The 17,366-nt window shown below is 38.5% G+C and overlaps 1 protein-coding gene across 20 annotated transcripts in view; it reads left to right on the top strand.

Annotated features, from left to right (window-relative positions):
* Nucleotides 1–17,366, top strand: part of LOC311084458 (myosin IXB) — a 49,331-nt gene that overhangs the window by 25,827 nt on the left and 6,138 nt on the right. For 15 of the 20 annotated variants that reach the window (XR_014606536.1, XR_014606537.1, XR_014606538.1 and 12 more), the window contains exons 4-27: nt 730–792; nt 3,618–3,899; nt 4,092–4,221; nt 5,548–5,637; nt 5,708–5,824; nt 6,227–6,361; nt 6,433–6,554; nt 6,629–6,770; nt 7,709–7,904; nt 8,190–8,265; nt 9,944–10,057; nt 11,083–11,122; nt 11,631–11,747; nt 12,242–12,322; nt 12,501–12,611; nt 12,723–12,842; nt 12,949–13,098; nt 13,187–13,344; nt 13,440–14,498; nt 14,592–14,655; nt 15,677–15,795; nt 16,429–16,535; nt 16,617–16,795; nt 16,942–17,049. Coding sequence is in view for 17 of the 20 variants with exons in the window: in XM_084116497.1 (XP_083972623.1) it covers nt 730–792; nt 3,618–3,899; nt 4,092–4,221; nt 5,548–5,637; nt 5,708–5,824; nt 6,227–6,361; nt 6,433–6,554; nt 6,629–6,770; nt 7,709–7,904; nt 8,190–8,265; nt 9,944–10,057; nt 11,083–11,122; nt 11,631–11,747; nt 12,242–12,322; nt 12,501–12,611; nt 12,723–12,842; nt 12,949–13,098; nt 13,187–13,344; nt 13,440–14,498; nt 14,592–14,655; nt 15,677–15,795; nt 16,429–16,535; nt 16,617–16,795; nt 16,942–17,049 (3,880 nt within the window). In the remaining 3 variants the exon portion in view is untranslated. Of the gene's footprint in view, nt 1–729; nt 793–3,617; nt 3,900–4,091; nt 4,222–5,547; nt 5,638–5,707; nt 5,825–6,226; nt 6,362–6,432; nt 6,555–6,628; nt 6,771–7,708; nt 7,905–8,189; nt 8,266–9,096; nt 9,190–9,943; nt 10,058–11,082; nt 11,123–11,630; nt 11,748–12,241; nt 12,323–12,500; nt 12,612–12,722; nt 12,843–12,948; nt 13,099–13,186; nt 13,345–13,439; nt 14,499–14,591; nt 14,656–15,676; nt 15,796–16,428; nt 16,536–16,616; nt 16,796–16,941; nt 17,050–17,366 lie in introns of all 20 variants that reach the window. The other 5 variants (XM_084116499.1, XM_084116495.1, XM_084116493.1 and 2 more) reach the window with 4 other exon arrangements.

The raw sequence follows: 17,366 nt of genomic DNA, 5'->3' as shown, positions 1-17,366 counted from the left end.
TTTTTTTGTGCCCTCAGATTCCAGATTTTCAATAGTTGTATCTCGGCCAAATATTGTCCTATCCTAACAAACCATACATCAATGGAAAGCTTATTTATTCAGCTTTCAGATTATGTATAAATTTCAGATTTCAGAAAATTGACCCTTGTGACTGATTTTGTGGTCCAGGGTCACGTATGGTTTCTGGAAACAGTCGTGACTAGCTAGTTGATTTCTGCAATGAATGATGCATCGTACTATGGTGGTAAAGCAGCGAGTTACACACCCCTGCCAACTAGTTCCTATAACTATCCAGTGTGAAAGCCCCTAATGGTGGTACTTTACTAGTGCTCCTCTAAAGAAAGGCTGAGAGACGTCAATAAAGCCATACGGATGCTTTCAGTGGCCCTATTGTTCTCTGGCCCAGTGTACTGTGGACTACTTCATCGGATGACGGTCATTAAGTGGACACTACACACTAGTACACAGTCTTTTGTTTTCAAATCAAAGTTTGTAGTATTGGGATTCATCCCAGATCTGGTTGGTTTGGTTCAAGTCTTTGAACGTTTTATTGAATATCTTTTTGAGGGAAATGAATGGGATAAAGTGGGTGTTCACTGTTGCACTCCATTGAGAGTTTTCTTTAGGCCATCTGCTGCTTTGATTGACATCTGTGCGCTTTCGAAGCCCAGATTTATGACAAAGAGCCGCTGGCATCTGACGTTTGTAATGTTTCTCGTTGTCTTTCAGGGCTGTGGTTGAAAAATATCTGCTGGAGAAATCCCGCTTGGTCTCCAGAGAGAAGAACGAGAGGTAAAAGCTTTCAGGACGTTTCGAGTTAACGACATAAAACCAGGCTTGGTTCGAGACAGATGGTTCCCACAGATGAGTCTGTGTATCTGTCGATCCATCGCTCACGCACTCATTTCTGCAGCGCTAACCGCATTATTATCAGATCGCTGTGGATGTTGTGAAAGATAATCAGGTTGCAGAACTTGAAAAACAGACCCTGCGCTGTCAGGGCTAAAAATAGTGACGCTACAAACGTGGCAACATTTTTCAAGCTCCGATGTTTCCAAAATATTGTAAAATATCTTTCTGAGTAACAAGCTAACTTGCTTGTGGCATTTGGGATTTCCCTTAGTGAACTGATTCACTCGAATGGTTTAGGTGAAAAAATTGGTCCAAAAACAAGATGTCACCTTCAAATTGTAAAATGTATAAATACATTTAATATATCAATTCAATTACATAAATATTTTATATTTTGGGGTACAAACTGTATTATAATAAATATTTTAATTTAAATGGTTCAAGTAAATGAGTTTGATCCAAAAACAAGATATTACCTCTTTCAAATGTAATAAATAAATAAATTAAATATATGTAATAAAAAAATACAGGTTTTGAATAAAAATCTGTGTAATTAAATATGACTGTCTTTTATGAAATAATTGTTTCATTTGATTTTATAATGTAAATGAATTGGTCCAAAAACAAGATATCACCTCCTTCAAATTTAATGTATGTGAATAAATATATTCATGATAATTTAATATTACCATGTTATAATAATTGATTCTGTCCAAAAAACAAGATGTCAACTTCTTCAAATTTTATATATATAAATACATTATTTATTTATAAATAAATTGAGGTAATAAAAAAAAACCCTCAATGAGTATTTTTATTTAAATCAACATAAATACTACTATAGTTTATGAATGAATTGATTGATTATTCAAATGGTTAAGGTAAATTAGTTAAAACATCACATCCTTCAAATTTAAAATATAAATATTTATTTTTTGGGGGATGGAGGGTGGGGGGGATTTATTATTTGTCCAATCAATTAATCGCATCTAACATAAAAGTTTGTAAATATATAATCTGTGTGTATATATGTATACACACACACTTTTTTTTTTTTTTTTTTTTACTTTTGTTAGATGCTATGTAATCAGTTTGACAGCACTAATTTAAATTAAATAGTAGCATTATTTATGAATTGATTCATCCAAATTGGTCCGTATAAATGGTATTGGTCCAAAAACCAGATATCACCTTCTTCAAATTTAATATAGGGCAGCTGTTTCCAAAATATTGTACAGTAAAGCAGCTTTTTGAGTAACAAGCTAAGATTAGCACGTAGCAGTGTGATTTGCTACAGATTCATTAGAACGGTTCATGAACAAGTTCTCAGCTCCTTCAGTAGCTTCAGTCTCGTTAGCTGCCTATGGTTAGCAGTTTGTGGCTAACTAGCTTTTCAAAGTGCCGGTGTCACGACAAATCAGATCCTCCCTCGAAATCACGTCTCCCCAAACTGTCAGTTAATGATTATCCTAAATATATACGAATTATATTCATTTACAATACGCATAGCTTACTATATAATGCATACGAAAACACACTAGTGCATAATAAAACCAATTGAACAATTTATTAACTGTTAATTAATAAATATTAATAATAATAATAGCCTATTAAGTGAATAATTAAATATCATTAATTTGTTTTATTCATAATTGAAATATTTGGACATTTAACTCTGAAATTAACACATTGCTACATTAAAGATAATTGAGAATATATGTAAGGTAAGTGTGTGTATAAACTAAGCTATCAGGATATTCGCTTATATGCTATGCTAGTATATAAGCGAACTAATACGGACCCAATTTGTCACTACACCGGATTGGGGCCGATACCATGAAGCCGGTTTAGGTGGCTAGCCCGATATGTTTGCGCCAACCCTGGGTTTTAGGCACCATGAAAGTGGTTTGGCTTTTAGCAGTGTTCATCGCCATAGTAACTTACGCTCCGCGGCTAACCTGGTCCGGGTCAGGTGATGCTCCAGGTGAGAGGTTGCAAACCGAACTTGGACCAATCAGCTGTGAGCAAAGTGTCACATGTCTGATAGGATAAAGTCACTCCAACTGTTTCCACTCCAAATTAAAGATCACTACATAGCAAATGATTTGTAAAGTTTTTAAAAAAAATTAAAGACTTTTAGTAATGCTTTAATAATTTTGTATGATTTAGATATTATTTATGTAATTATTGTACCCTTAATCGATCACACATGTAAAATTTTAGTTCAATTATTATTACGTACAGTTTAAATGAATAAATATATAAAGGTAATATAAATATGCTTTAGAATCAATAGATAAAGCTATAAAATGACTACATGTGAGCTTAAATGTTCAATTCTCTCAATATCTTTATCAACTGTATAAACTAACTTCACTTGCACTGACATACAGTAGCGAGACCTTTTCTTTTAGTTGTCCTCTTTCATAGACAGCTGTTTTCTTCTTGCTGTGTAAATTTGTTTAAATTCTTTATATTTTTCAATCTCGTAATAAAAAGTGAATCTCGCGAGAAATGAATTGCAGTTTCACTCTTTCTCAGCCTGTGATTGGCTGTTCGCTACTGATGTCACATCTAAACTCAGGATCAAAGCCTGAGTTGACAGAGAAAGTTGATGATCAGCATCATGGTACCAAGAAAGCCTGGTTGGATTGGTTTGGTTTTGTCAACTCGAAACTAATCCTGCAACCCTGAGTTTGTTCAGCTACCTTCATGGTACAGGCCCCGGATTGACACTTGTTTATTGGCGTTTCCTCTTGGCGCAGGAACTACCACGTGTTTTACTATCTGCTGGTGGGCGCGTCGGAGGACGAGCGGCGAGAGTTCAGACTCCTGCAGCCTGAAGAATACTTCTACCTCAAACAGGTGAAGCTCATTTACAGTCCTTCAGGACCGCAACATCCACTTAGCCTAGAACTGCAACGGTCTTTTGCTCTTCGCCTGCAGCAAAACTTCGCGATAGAAGATGCGGACGACCTTCGGCACGACTTCGAGCGACTGCAGCAGGCCATGGAGATGGTGGGATTCCTGCCCGCCACCAAAAGACAGTGAGTCTCCTGTCAAACCTTACAAGTTCAAGTTTAAGTTGGTTCTTGAGCACATTTAAAAAGACCAAAGTGCTGTTCAACAATCGTAATAAAAATACACAGAAATTAAGCAAAAAACAGTAGTAAAACAGCAACCAGAATGTCTTTGTAGACTCGTATCTGAGATCTGTTTGGTTGTTGTGTTCCTTGTAGGATATTCTCGGTGCTGTCGGCCATCTTGTACCTGGGTAACGTGACGTACAGTCAGAAGTCGTCGGGCAGAGAGGAAGGGCTCGACGTCGGGCCTCCGGAGGTGCTCTCCACACTCTCAGACCTGCTCAAGGCGAGTGGGCTTTACATCAGGGGTGCAATCTTTCTTTCTTTCTTTCTTTCTTTCTTTCTTTCTTTCTTTACAAGAAAACTTTTTTTTTTTGACTGCAAGTATGACCAAAGTGAATTGCTTAAATCCAGGGACACACTTTTTTTTTGCTGTGTTTTCAAATGCATTTAATATACATGTATTTAATGCTTGGATTCCTTCCCAAATTTGTCATGAGAATTGTTTAGAAATTTGTTGTCAACGAAAGGGACGATTTAAGGTCTCCTCGCGGTTTTACACCAAATAAAAGTTCTATATTGCCATAAATATTAATTTTTATTTTTATTGTTGCTCTGTAAAGTAAAATAATTAAATGTATATATATATTTTATTTTACAGTACAATAATATTATTGTGATATTAATCTTTCTTAATCGATTTTCATTTTTATAATTCAAATAATAAAATAAATTAAATATTAACAACAAATATGAATTATTTTTATTATTATTATTTTATATAATAATAATAATAATAATAATTATATTACATAATTTTTGTACAATAGTATTATTGTACGAATAATATTATTACAGTAGTAATATATACTTACACATTCCTTTATTTATTGTAATGTAAACAATAAAATTTTAAATTATAATAATATTGTAAATATTTTATAAATATTTTCTATTTTTATTAAAATATTTATTTTATACATAATTTTATAAATAATGTTTTTTATTATTATACAGTACAATAGTATGATTACAGTATTCATATATTTCTTAATTTATTTAAATTAGTATATTTCAAATAATAAAATAAATAAAATTAACTAAAACAGTTTGAATAAGAATAAGAATTATTTTATATTATTAGTGGAATAATAATAATTTATTTTTTTACATTACAATATCATTATTGCTATAGTAATATATACTAATATATTCCTTTTTTTGTTTATTTTTTATTTAAATAAAATTAAAAAATAATATTTGTTTGTATTATTTTATAATATTTTCTATTATTATTTTATACATAATGTATAATAAATATTTTCTTTCTATTATAATTATTATTATGAAATATTTTTTCCTTAATTCCTGTGGTTAGCTGGTCACACGTGTGTTTCATGCTCCCTGAAGCGTGTCGTTCCTCAAGCGTTCTCGTGTGTTTCATGCTCTCTGAAGTGTGTCGTTCCTCAAGCGTTCTCGTGTGTTTCATGCTCTCTGAAGTGTGTCGTTCCTCAAGCGTTCTCGTGTGTTTCATGCTCTCTGAAGTGTGTTGTTCCTCAAGCATTCTCTGAAGTGTGTCGTTCCTCAAGCGTTCTCGTGTGTTTCGCTGCAGGTGAAGGAGGAGCTGTTGGTGGAGGCTCTTACCAAGAGGAAAACAGTGACTGTAAACGACAAGCTGATTCTGCCCTACAGCCACAGCGAGGTACGCCAGAAACAAACGCCCTCATACATCTACCAGATGTTCACTAGCTAAACGAGTGTCGTCCCCTCAGGCGATCACGGCGCGGGACTCCATGGCCAAGTCCCTGTACAGCGCCCTGTTCGACTGGATCGTCCTGCGGATCAATCACGCGCTGCTCAATAAGAAAGACATGGAGGAGTCTGTTTCGGTGAGATGGGAACCGCCGCAGTCAGTGGCTACGTTTACATGCACACCTTCTGTTTCAGTCGGACTGAATTCATTCCGATTGATGAATCCGAATGTAGTGTTTACATGAACGCTAAACACGTGATCGGGTTGATGTTTGGTTTGGTTTGGTTTTCAATCCGATCAAGTGTTTACATGTTCTCTGGATCGGATTAGAAAAGGAATAAACTGCCCCTTTCTATCGGATCCAAATGTCATTCGGATCGAGCTCAATCTGATCGATTAAGGCGTTTACATGAAGACTTTTCAGTCCGATTGAGCCGCCAATCCCATTACTAACGGATTATTTGGTTGCATGTAAACGTAGCCAGTGTTGAATTCAAGGATGCTCAAGGTCTCATGTTGTTTCTGCGTTATATTTCAGTGTTTGTCTATCGGTGTGCTTGATATCTTCGGCTTCGAAGACTTCGAGACCAACAGCTTTGAACAATTCTGCATCAACTACGCCAACGAGCAGCTTCAGTATTACTTCAACCAGCACATCTTTAAACTTGAACAGGTTAGTGCGGGTTTCGCAACCTCTTTTTCCAGTGGCGACTTGAGTGTGAAGTGTGTTTGCTCCCCTGGCAGGAGGAGTATCAGTCCGAGGGCATCACCTGGCACAACATCGACTACACCGATAATGTGGGATGTATTCACCTCATCAGCAAGAAGCCCACTGGACTCCTCTATTTACTGGACGAGGAGAGCAAGTAAGAGCGTTCATCTCTCTCTGGTTCATTGCTCAGCATTGCCAAAGTGTATTTTTAACACACTTTCTTTGTAGCTTTCCTCACGCCACTGATAAAACCTTGCTGGCCAAGTTCAAACAGCAGCACCAACAGAATCAGTACTTTGTGGCGACTCCAGTGATGGAGCCTGCTTTCGTCATCCTCCATTTTGCTGGGAAGGTCAAATACCAGATTAAGGTAACGGCAACTGAGTATAAGACGTGCATGAAATGAATTTAAAATGAAAATCAAATGTACAAAATGATTTAATAATTAATAATTTTACTGTGTCATTAAAGGCATTTTGAAAACATAAAAAAATATATATTTTCATTATTTTGGTAAATTAATATACTAAATATTAACATACACAATACAAATTGCTTACAGGTTTAACAAGTTATGATTTTACTATATTTAAATATAGTAAAATATAGTAATTTAATTTTACTATATACTAATAAATATTAATATACTAAGTATTAACATAAACAATATTTTTTTCATTATTTAAAAAATAATAAATATATTAAATATAAATTATTCTACCTGTATAAAAAAAATAATTAATGTTAAATATTAATATGAATAAATACAATAAAATACTTATTATTATGACTTTAACAATTATATATTAATATTAATATTATTATTTTTTAATTTTGTTGATGTTTATTTTTTAAATGTCTTTAATGACACAGTAAAACAAACAAAAATTTAAAGCTGTATTTTGTGTATGTATGTTATATATTATATTATTATTTTTTGGTCAGGTCAAATAATAAAAATATTTAATGACACACAGTACAATTATTAACTGTTAAAGTTATAATAGAAAAAAAGTATTGTATTTATTCATATTAATATTTATTCATATTAATATTTAATAGTTTAATTGATATTTAATTTTTCTGGCACCAAAATAAAATTGTTGATGTTTACAAAATGTGTTATCAAAATGACACCTAGTAAAATGATTCATTAAAAAATGTATAAATGCTAATAAAAATTAAATTGTTTTTTTATTATCTTTTAATCTATTCATATTTTAACCAATTAATATTAATGCATTGCAAAAGACACCTGTTTCGTTGATTGACTCTGCTAACGTTCATCATGTACATTGGATGTGACAGGATTTCCGTGAGAAGAACACGGATCACATGCGTCCGGATATCGTGGCTCTCTTGCGGAGCAGTGACCGAGCTTATGTCCGGCAGCTGATCGGGATGGATCCGGTGGCCATGTTCCGATGGGGGATCCTCCGTGCCAGCGTCCGCGCATTAGCCGCCTTCAACGAGGCCGGTCGCCGCTGGGCAGCCAAAACTGCGGGTAACTCACAAAGCATTATGGATTAGTTTCAGATTAGCCCAAAACTTTGGATTCTCAGGGTCTAAGAAGGTTATTTAAAACCTGCACGTGAGAAAGCTGCCTGGTGACGCAAACAGTCATATTTAGAAGGATTTCGGAAAGATTAAACTAGGAAGGGATAATAAAAATAAGTGAGTAAGTTGTTTGTAAGACATTTTGGGTGGGGTGTCTCGTTGCATGTTGAAATAACGCCGTCAACTCTGTTTGTGTCTGTCTGTGTGTGTGTGTGTGTGTGAATGTGTACAGGTGTGGTCAGACCAAACTCCAGAGTTCCGCTAGGAGAGCTGCAGAGATCCAACGTGCCCATTGAGAGGATGTATCGGTAAGCTTTGGACTCAGGCTGGTGTGACTAAAAGAGTGAGAGAGAGAAAGAGAGAGAGAAAGAGAGGGGAAGTATTGTGAGGAACTTGATCTCATCCTGTCCTTTCGTAGCCTTTGTGTGGCAGGTGATCATGTGACCACAGTCTCTCCACAAAGGCACATTGCAGGCCGATTCTCACAGTAATCTCATACACTTCGTCCTATTTTTCGGTCATGAGTGTTAATGCAACTGCACAATATAACACAGTATATATTGCGTGAATGTCACAAAAACACGTCCAGGTCATATTTCATCTCAAAATCAGAAGAACAAAAATAGGAAATTATATTTTGCATGAAGAAATAATATTAAAGAACACAATCAACACTATTTTAAGTAGAACATTTTATATATTTAAATACCACTATCAATTATTTCATGCTAATCACCATAAATTACAGACAATTTAACATTATTTTACCCACTTTACACCAATGAAAGTTGGGTGGGATGTGCTTACTTTTCATTAAAATGTCATGATCACAATAATGGTGATCACGTCTGTATAATTTATGCAAAATGCAGTCCCTTACTTTTTCTTTCTTTTTATTTTTGGGTGAAATATAACATGTTCTTAACAGATATTTTTAAGAGAATTATCAAGTATAACCCTGCAATGTCCCTCTTCTTTTCCTCTGGTGTTTTTCAAGGGTTTCCCCTCAGTTACTGACCTGTGATCAGTTTCACTAAAGTTTAACCCGTATGGGCAATAAAGCTGGTCATAGATCGGCACCTGCTGGTGGTGTCGGCCCTCGAGTGACTGTGTGTGTGTGTGGTGTTTATTTTCTACAGCCATGCTCCTATGCTTGATTTCTCCTTTGATCATTCAGAGGAGCGTCCTCTAGAGGCTTTTGAGGACATCTTTTCTAGTTATGAGAGTAAGAAGTAAGTGGACTTAAGCAGAACATTGAGGTCAGACGGAGAGTTTGGTGACTTGGGAAGGCTGGGTTTCCGGTATTGTGAGCAAACTCAAATACCACATTCGCAGAATGCAGAAACTAATTATGCAAGCTGTTCTTTCTTTATGTGAGCAAAGGCCAAGCTAGAGTTTGTATTTAACCTGGTTTGTTCAAAGCAATCCACAATCCACAGCATACTCTCATAAATCCCTGTTGGGACCTTGTGAGGTTTATTACCTCTAAGTGCTCCCAAGTGGGAAGGAAACAATAAAATGTCCTTTAAAGAAGTGGGTTCACATCCTGGATTGTGGAAGAGCTATTAGAAGTGCGACCCCAGCCCCCAGTGCCAATCCTACCTGTTTGACCTCCTGTTCTGATCCGTGTGGTAAGTGAACCAGTGCATGAATCCAGGCCTTCGCTGAATGGGGTGCCGACCCCCATTTAACACCCCGTCAGGTCAAAACCAGAGTAACAACAGCATGGATTCACCACTGAAGCTTAAAGGGATAGTTCACCAAATTAAGGGTCTTTTAATTTCAAATTTAACACACTTGCCTGCGTTTGTTCATGTCCACATTATCATGTCCACTTTTTTTGTGTGTGGTGGAGGGCATTTGCTTTCCCTGAAGTCTGTTAACAACATTGGTGTTGGGTTCCTGTACTTACCCTTCCCCGCCAATCTTACCTACTCCCTCTGTCTCCTCCCCTCACTCTCCCACCTTTCCACTGGGCTGAATCAGGGACATGCATGCCCAAATCATCAACTCCATTAAGGACTTGCAGTTGGATGGGGAAGATCCACGTAAGCTGCTTCAGTCCTGGGGTCGCCTACGGTTCCCGCGTCACGTCCTCCAGTGAGTTTGACCACTGACTCCTCTCTGGCATGGAATGGATGGGTCCACCTTGCCGACCCTTCATGCCTTGGCATTGAAGCCAATGCTTTTGGCTCTCTGCTAAGCTTAGTTGTGAGAAATCTTCGCAAAACAGCCCCTGCTCCCAAACTTTCCCAAATCTGCAGCATTACTTGTCAGCTAACCTTGTGATTTACTGCGTAACTCAAACCACCCTTTAACCCTGCTCTATTAATATCCATCTAACTAAGTATTTCAATTATTTTTTAGATAGCTCTCTAGCGGTGTATGTAAGAGGAATGCAGAGTTTATGAGCTGAAAACAGTGTGATCTTCATTAACGCTAGCTCGGAATAGTATCCACATGCTAACATTCTGCATGAGCTTATTGGTTCTCGAGACCCACCCATTAAGTCTGTTATGTTTTATGAGGTGTGGAAAGCTGCAGAATCACTGCTTACGAAGACCACAGACGTCGACTCCACTTGAATTCTAAACCTTTTACATCCTAGCTGTCGTTCACCCTGAAGTAGGAATACCTTTCCTGTAGATTAGGTGTATCAAGAGACAACATTCCCTCCTCCCATGACACTCCTATCTCTGTTGAAACCATCTTTGCTGCTATGCCATCTACATGCTAGATTTAACCTTAGAGAACACCGCGAATCCATGGATTTCAATGGAGATGGTTGACAAACTCAAGTGCTGGAATGTGGACCCACACCATTGCAACAAATCTTGCATCTTCCTCTCTGTCTACATGCCAGATTTAACATCCAAGAACACTGTGAATCCTTTCATTTCAATGGGGATGTTAGACAACTGATTGGGCTCAAATGTAGACCCGGCATATTCCACACCACTGCGTAAACATATCTTACACATTCTTCTTCGTCAAATGTTCCATCAGAGCTTCTCAAGTGTGTTACTCATGTCTCACAAGCAAATGCATGACTCACTCTACTAACACGTTGTATCCATTCACTTCTTATCTCAACAAACCATCAACCTTCCTCTTCCTCCTTACAGGAAAAGCAAGAACACCAAGACCAAGCAACTCATTCCCAAGGTATACCTCTCGCTTTCTGAATTGATCAAACTGTGCAGATTTAAAATAACAGAGTTTAGGTGTTTGTTTGACATTCAAGGTGCTTGCAAGTGATTTCTGCTGGTTTAATAACTTCAACCATACTTAGAGTAACGTCAATGTAACAAAAACATCGGTATGCAAGCAGAAAAACATAGTCTACTCCGCAAACTGTGCTTTATATACAAGATAGAGAGCTCCTTTGATAATGCTTTTGTCCTGCATAGACAATTTGTGTGTGTGGCCATTCAAAACCTTTAACCTGTGAGCATTTGCAGCACAGCTGGTACATTCTCATTTCCATCACCATTTGATTGTTTATGACTTTCCGTTACATGTGCTGTGCAGGGTAAATGTTTTGAAGACTCTACCGCTTAGGCTCTGTCTGGAATGAGAGTTTCCATGCCGTCATGTTCCCATGGCACTCATGTGGCAAAAGAAAGTCTCTGTGTGTGAGAAATTCACTTTCTGTTTTTGTGTGTTTGGGCAGAGTCTGTTGGACTCTCGTTCGCTGAAGTTCATAGTTGGCCTCCATGACCGCACCACCAAGTCTTTGCTTCATCTACACAAGAAGAAACGTCCTCCCAGCATCAGCGCCCAGTTTCAAGTAAAAAACTATATTAGATTAGCATGGCTGTTCATGCCAAGTTTGGTGGTTCAGCCTAAAAACAAATGCTCTGTTCCAAAACCTAGTGGAGGTAGCACCAAGCTGTTCCAAATGGTGCTCGTGCGTAAACATATGTCATAAAATGCTGAAAAATGATCAGTACAACTGTTCAGTCTACATAGCAAACAAATATTAATTAAAATAATATTTTTCTATGTATTTTTATGCTTAGTGTAACATGCTGTTAGCTTAGCGAGATGCTAATAAACGTGCCACGTGTTATTGGTGTGACAGAAAAAAAACCCAGCTGCTTATGTTGGGCAGTAGACAGAAAGGAATAACAGAAATCTCACGTTTTGGAACAACTTTAAACTCTAGCTCTTACATTTCAAATGCTAGCATCAGAGCATGCTTAGAATATTATTCTCCAATGGATGTAATAGGCTGAAGGCATCATGTGTGGTTCTCTTCTGGTCTTCCTCTCTATCTTGTAGACATCTCTAAGTAAGCTCCTGGAAACGCTGGGGAAGGCGGAGCCATTCTTCATTCGATGCCTCCGCTCCAATGCTGAGAAGGTGCAAATAACACATCCTTGTTCACCTTGTTCACTAATTAAAGTCAACTTGACAATACACATTCCTGGTCTTAATTTAAACTGTTCATCAATGCACATTAGTCTTTTAGAAATAATTTTATATGAGATCTGTCTTATAACTAAAGTTGTTTGTCTGTTATTTTATATTTCACATTCAGAGGGAAATGTGTTTTGATGAGGCGCTCATTGTGCAGCAACTGCGGTACACAGGCATGTTGGAAACAGTGCGCATCAGACGGTCGGGTTATGGAGCCAAATACACCTTTCAGGTAACGCATAGATTTGACCTAGTGATTGGAAAGAAGCCCTAAACCTACAAATTAAACTAAATGTGTAACACAGTTTGTCTGAATAAGCAAAGCTCCTTTTCTGCATTACAGGAGTTTACTGAGCAATTTCGTGTATTGCTACCAAAGAACGCTACGTCCCTGGAGGAAATATCATCTCTGTTGCACAAGCTTGGCTTTGACCACACTACCTGCCAGATTGGAAAAACCAAGGTTACATTTTTTTCTGGGTTCCCTAAAAAATTTGAAGTGACAATGTCTCTAGTCTCTTGACTCTTAACAGTTATGTCTGGTATTGATTATTGTTCCACTTCTACAGGTGTATCTCAAAGAGCTTGAAAGGCAAAAGCTTCAGGACATCCTGCACAAGGATGTCATGCAAAAAATTATTTTCTTGCAGCGCTGGTTTAGAGGCAAAATTGAGAGGATGGACTTTATTCGAATGAGAGAGGCAGCCATCGTGATCCAGGTATATCAAAACTTGTGTTTGGGTAGTATTCTTGCAGTTGTCTTTGGCAATCTAGTCACGTCTAATATTTGATTGACCTTTTCTACAGCGCTCATGGCGTAGGTTCCGCAAAGAGAAGTTCTACCAAGCCGTGGTTCTGATCCAGACAGCATGGCGAGGTTTCAAACAAAGAGCTGAATATCGAAAAACACGAGTCTCCATCACAAAGATACAGGCACTTGCAAGGGGGCAATCTGCTCGCAAACGGTATAGACCTCACACAAGTCAACATGAAATCACCTTAATACAGATTTTTAGATTATTGAACATGATTCAGTAAGTTTTGGATTTGATCTGGTTAGGTACTACTTCCTAAAGGAAGAGAAAAGGAAGCGAGAGGAAGAGGAAGCTCAGAGGAGAAAGGAGGAGGAGGAAGCAGCTCGACGAGCCAAGGAAGCCGAAGAGGCCGCTAGGCGAGCTAAAGAAGTTGAGGAGGCAGCCAGGCGACTCAAAGAGGAAGAAGAGGCTGCCAGGAAAGCCAGAGAGGAAGAGGAAGCAGCTAGAAGACAGAAAGAGCAAGAGGAAAGGGAAGCTCGGTTTGCTTTGGAGGCTGAGCGGGAGGAGAAGACGCCACTACAACAACCAACAGTTCCAACATCAGGCAAGCAGCCTGGTGATGAGAAGACACTAGTGCTGGAGCACAATAAGGCTCCTGTGGATGTTGAGATTGAAGGTAAGGGCAGGGCCCATGTTGATGATGTTTCTGTACCAAAAAAGCAAAATCATTCTGAGAAGATCCCTCAAGTGGAGGCTGGTCCTCCCCTTGAGGTCAAGGAGCAACAGAAGCAAACTGAGAAAGAATCACCGGCACTTCCCAGAGATGAAAGTACACAAGGTAAACCCATGTCTCCTGAAACCCAGAGTGGACAGAGCCAAAACAGGGCTCCTCCGCTTTCCAAACTACCAGCATCCAGAAGTCAGGAAAAACGGGAGTTGAGGAGACAACGTGGTCTAGAGCACAGCCAGAGAGAAAGTGAGCGGGCGGCTTCAGCCTGGAAAGACGATACTTCTTTCAAGAGCAAAACTCTGGAGAGTCCAGGAAAAGCAGAAGGCAAGTTGAAGGAGCGGTCTGACAGCAAAGAGTTGGATCAGTACACCTTTGTGGCTTGGAAAGGGGACAAGAGCAAAAGGGATGCTAAAGATGTCCAACCCGAACTTGTTCGACCCTCCACCTTACCCTTAGATATCCCTACTTCTGGACCTGGAAGAAATGGATACAGCGACCTGGCCATCGCTGCTCAACCTGCTCTTGCCAAAGAAGAGGCCAACAGGAGAAAGGAACCATCGAGAAGCAACACTCAGCCAGAAAACCTCATGGCAGGACCCCGCAGTCTGGAGGAGAGGAACTTCAAATCTCTCCAGTATGGCTTCCTATGTTGTTCTACCTTTATACCTTTCTTCATCTCCTCTGAGTCTAACAATATTTTTTCATGTGGTTTTCCAAACTTTACCAGGAATCGCGGGATCTCTATGTCACTAGATGATGTATCCAAAATAGGTTCAGGTGGCTCATCACAGGTAACGTTTACTTGATTCAGCTGGTTAATACAATGGTAAATGTGAAGGGATATATTGATTCTGTGCCTTGAAATTAAGTTTCACTGCAAGCTTCCCATAGAGGCTAATGTGCCTCTAAATGCAACCGAAAAATCTGCTGTTCTGGTTGCATTGGTAATTTAGGATTATAAATGAAACAATCACTTAAATTTAAGTGATTATGCTTCTCTGGCTGATTTAGGGAAAAGTTCGTCTGAGACGCAGGCCGCGGCTCGCCCTTGCACGTATATGTTTGCCCATTAAAAGTGTTGAAATGGAGGATGCAGAGTACTGGGCTCTTCCTTTGCCCCCTATGAGTCCATTTGAGGTGTTGTATTGCAGCCAGATATTAGATGCCGTCCAGGGAGCTGTGGTGTGTGGGTTGCTGGTGGATTAAGCGCTTGGAATCATGGGAGGGATTGCAGATATATTGAACTTTTGCTACACTGAGGGAAAATAAATGATCCTGAAGACCTTTAGTCTGTTATCCAAATAGGCAGAGGTTTTTTTAGTACACAGCATTTCAAATGCTGTACTGTCAGATTTAAATGAGCTATTACCTATTGTCAAACTGCCAACACAGTAGAGCTTGCTCTGATTGAAAAAAATAAAAAAATTATTGCACTGCAGTTTTTATTCTGACAGTTCAGTGGGTTTTGCAACTGGGCTTATGGGATAACAGACTAAAACCTTTAAAGAAAATGTAGACTTTGATTTACTTTATTATTTCTTCTATCTTTCCATATTGTTTGTCTTTCAAAGCTCCATTCTTGGTTCTATTTTTAAGTAATTAATCACTTTGTAATTACTAGGTTTGGGATAAATAAAGGGATGCATTTACACTTTAACTTCCTTTTAGGGTGTTATCTATACAGGAAGAAGGAAACTTTATAGACTGCCCATTATGCCATTGTTATCTAATCAGCAAAAATGGTTGTTACTGTACACTAGACTGTGCTATATTAAACTAATACATTTACTGTGCTCATTACTTTTGGTGTAGACACAGTCCAGCACTGGTGTTGGTCCTGATAGAACAAAGGCCAACACATTGAAGGCAAAAGTTCATGACAGCCACAGCCTGCAAGAAGTATCGCCTCTCCAGCCATCGACTCCAGAGAGGTACTGTCCTACCTACCAGTATGAACTACCTTTTATTCTTTTCAAACTGTTGCTTCACCAAAACAGATCAGACTGTAGAAGAGGACAGTTTATTCTAGCGTCCTCTAGAGCATCCCTTGAAAATGTAACGTGTTCTTGCATTGTGTTATGACCTTCATTTTGACACATTTCACAATGTGTGAAACTGAGCATAGCTAGAAACCTTTTTTCACGTATTTGCATAGACTATGTGTCAGGCTGTTGCTTTATTTGCACGACTCAAAAAAAAAAAAGATAATTGACTCATCCAACCCAAATGTATACTCTTATCAGTAGTAGAACATGGTCACACAGGAAATCTGATTCATTTGGACTCATGGGAAAACAAGGCCACTGGCTCTCACATCAGTGGTAGTAATTTGTCTGAGTCCTGGCATAGGTTACATACTCCTTTATATGGATGCAAGGCATCTGCTATGAGAGAGGAAGATTCCTAAAATTCCGTTGTGCAGAGGTGTGTGATTTCTTGAGTGTTTTGTGTCAAATCCCTTCCTAAGGGGACCTACCAGCATGTTTTACTAGGGTGTTTATTAATAAATATCCAAAGCCTTATAACAGCTAACTTTATGAAATGGTCATTTTTTTGTTCCATAGGACAACAGGGTTTTTCAGGAAGATCCTGAAGAAGCGTCCACATAAAGAAGCTCAGACCCCAGAAGATGGAGACCCGAGCATGGCTTCTGTTTTGGATCAAAGAGAAGGTGCATACTGCAAAGATAACACAGTGATTAATTTAGATCAATGTATTCTTCCTTCATTCATTCTATTGTTCTTTTTCATAGCCACTTCTCCATCACGCTCACACAATTCAAAGTCTCATCCGGGACGACTAGGTCGGACGCCCAGCATCATGATCAGTCACTCGACGACTCGGGCCTCTGAGCAGTGGAACGCCTCGCTAAACCGTGTGATCACCAACACGAATGAGCTACGCAACCTCGATGAGTTTCTGGGCAATCAGGTATGAAGAATGGATATGACTGCAAGATGTTTGATTGTTGATTGAATGGTTATTGTAGTGATTGAAGAGAGTAAAAAAGAAAAAAAAACAGACTTCTGACAGACTTTGCATCCACTCAGACTTGTTCTTTCCCTCTTTCGGTGTAGGTGAATGACCTGCGCTCACGGGGAAAACAGCTTTCAGGAACTGAGCACATCTTCATTACAGCAACTGTGCAGTTTAGAGAAAACATCAAGGGGATGTACTCAATCTCTGTGAGTTGAGCTAATACAACCAACACACCCCAAAACTGCAGTAGACCACATACTCTACATCCTATCAATCGATTTGCTAGGTCAATCATTATTATTGTTTATTGCAAGTTTGCTCAAATCATTAACATTGAGTTTTAAACTCATCTTAATGATATTTTCATTGATAGAGGGACTTGAGATCTTTTGACTTGGACTTGCAAGCAACTGCTCACATTATGCTAACAACTGCGCAGCCATGTGGACAAAAGCATCTTAGCAACTAGAAAGCAAAGCCCTGAAAATTGCCTACATCATCCAAGCTTTGCATGGGCAAACAC

This window comes from Abramis brama, assembly GCF_963993115.1.
Source record: "Abramis brama genome assembly, chromosome: 6".
NCBI classification, from domain to species: domain Eukaryota; kingdom Metazoa; phylum Chordata; class Actinopteri; order Cypriniformes; family Leuciscidae; genus Abramis; species Abramis brama.
The sequence above is the reverse complement of the archived record's forward strand: the minus strand, read 5'-3'. Positions and strand labels throughout refer to the sequence as shown.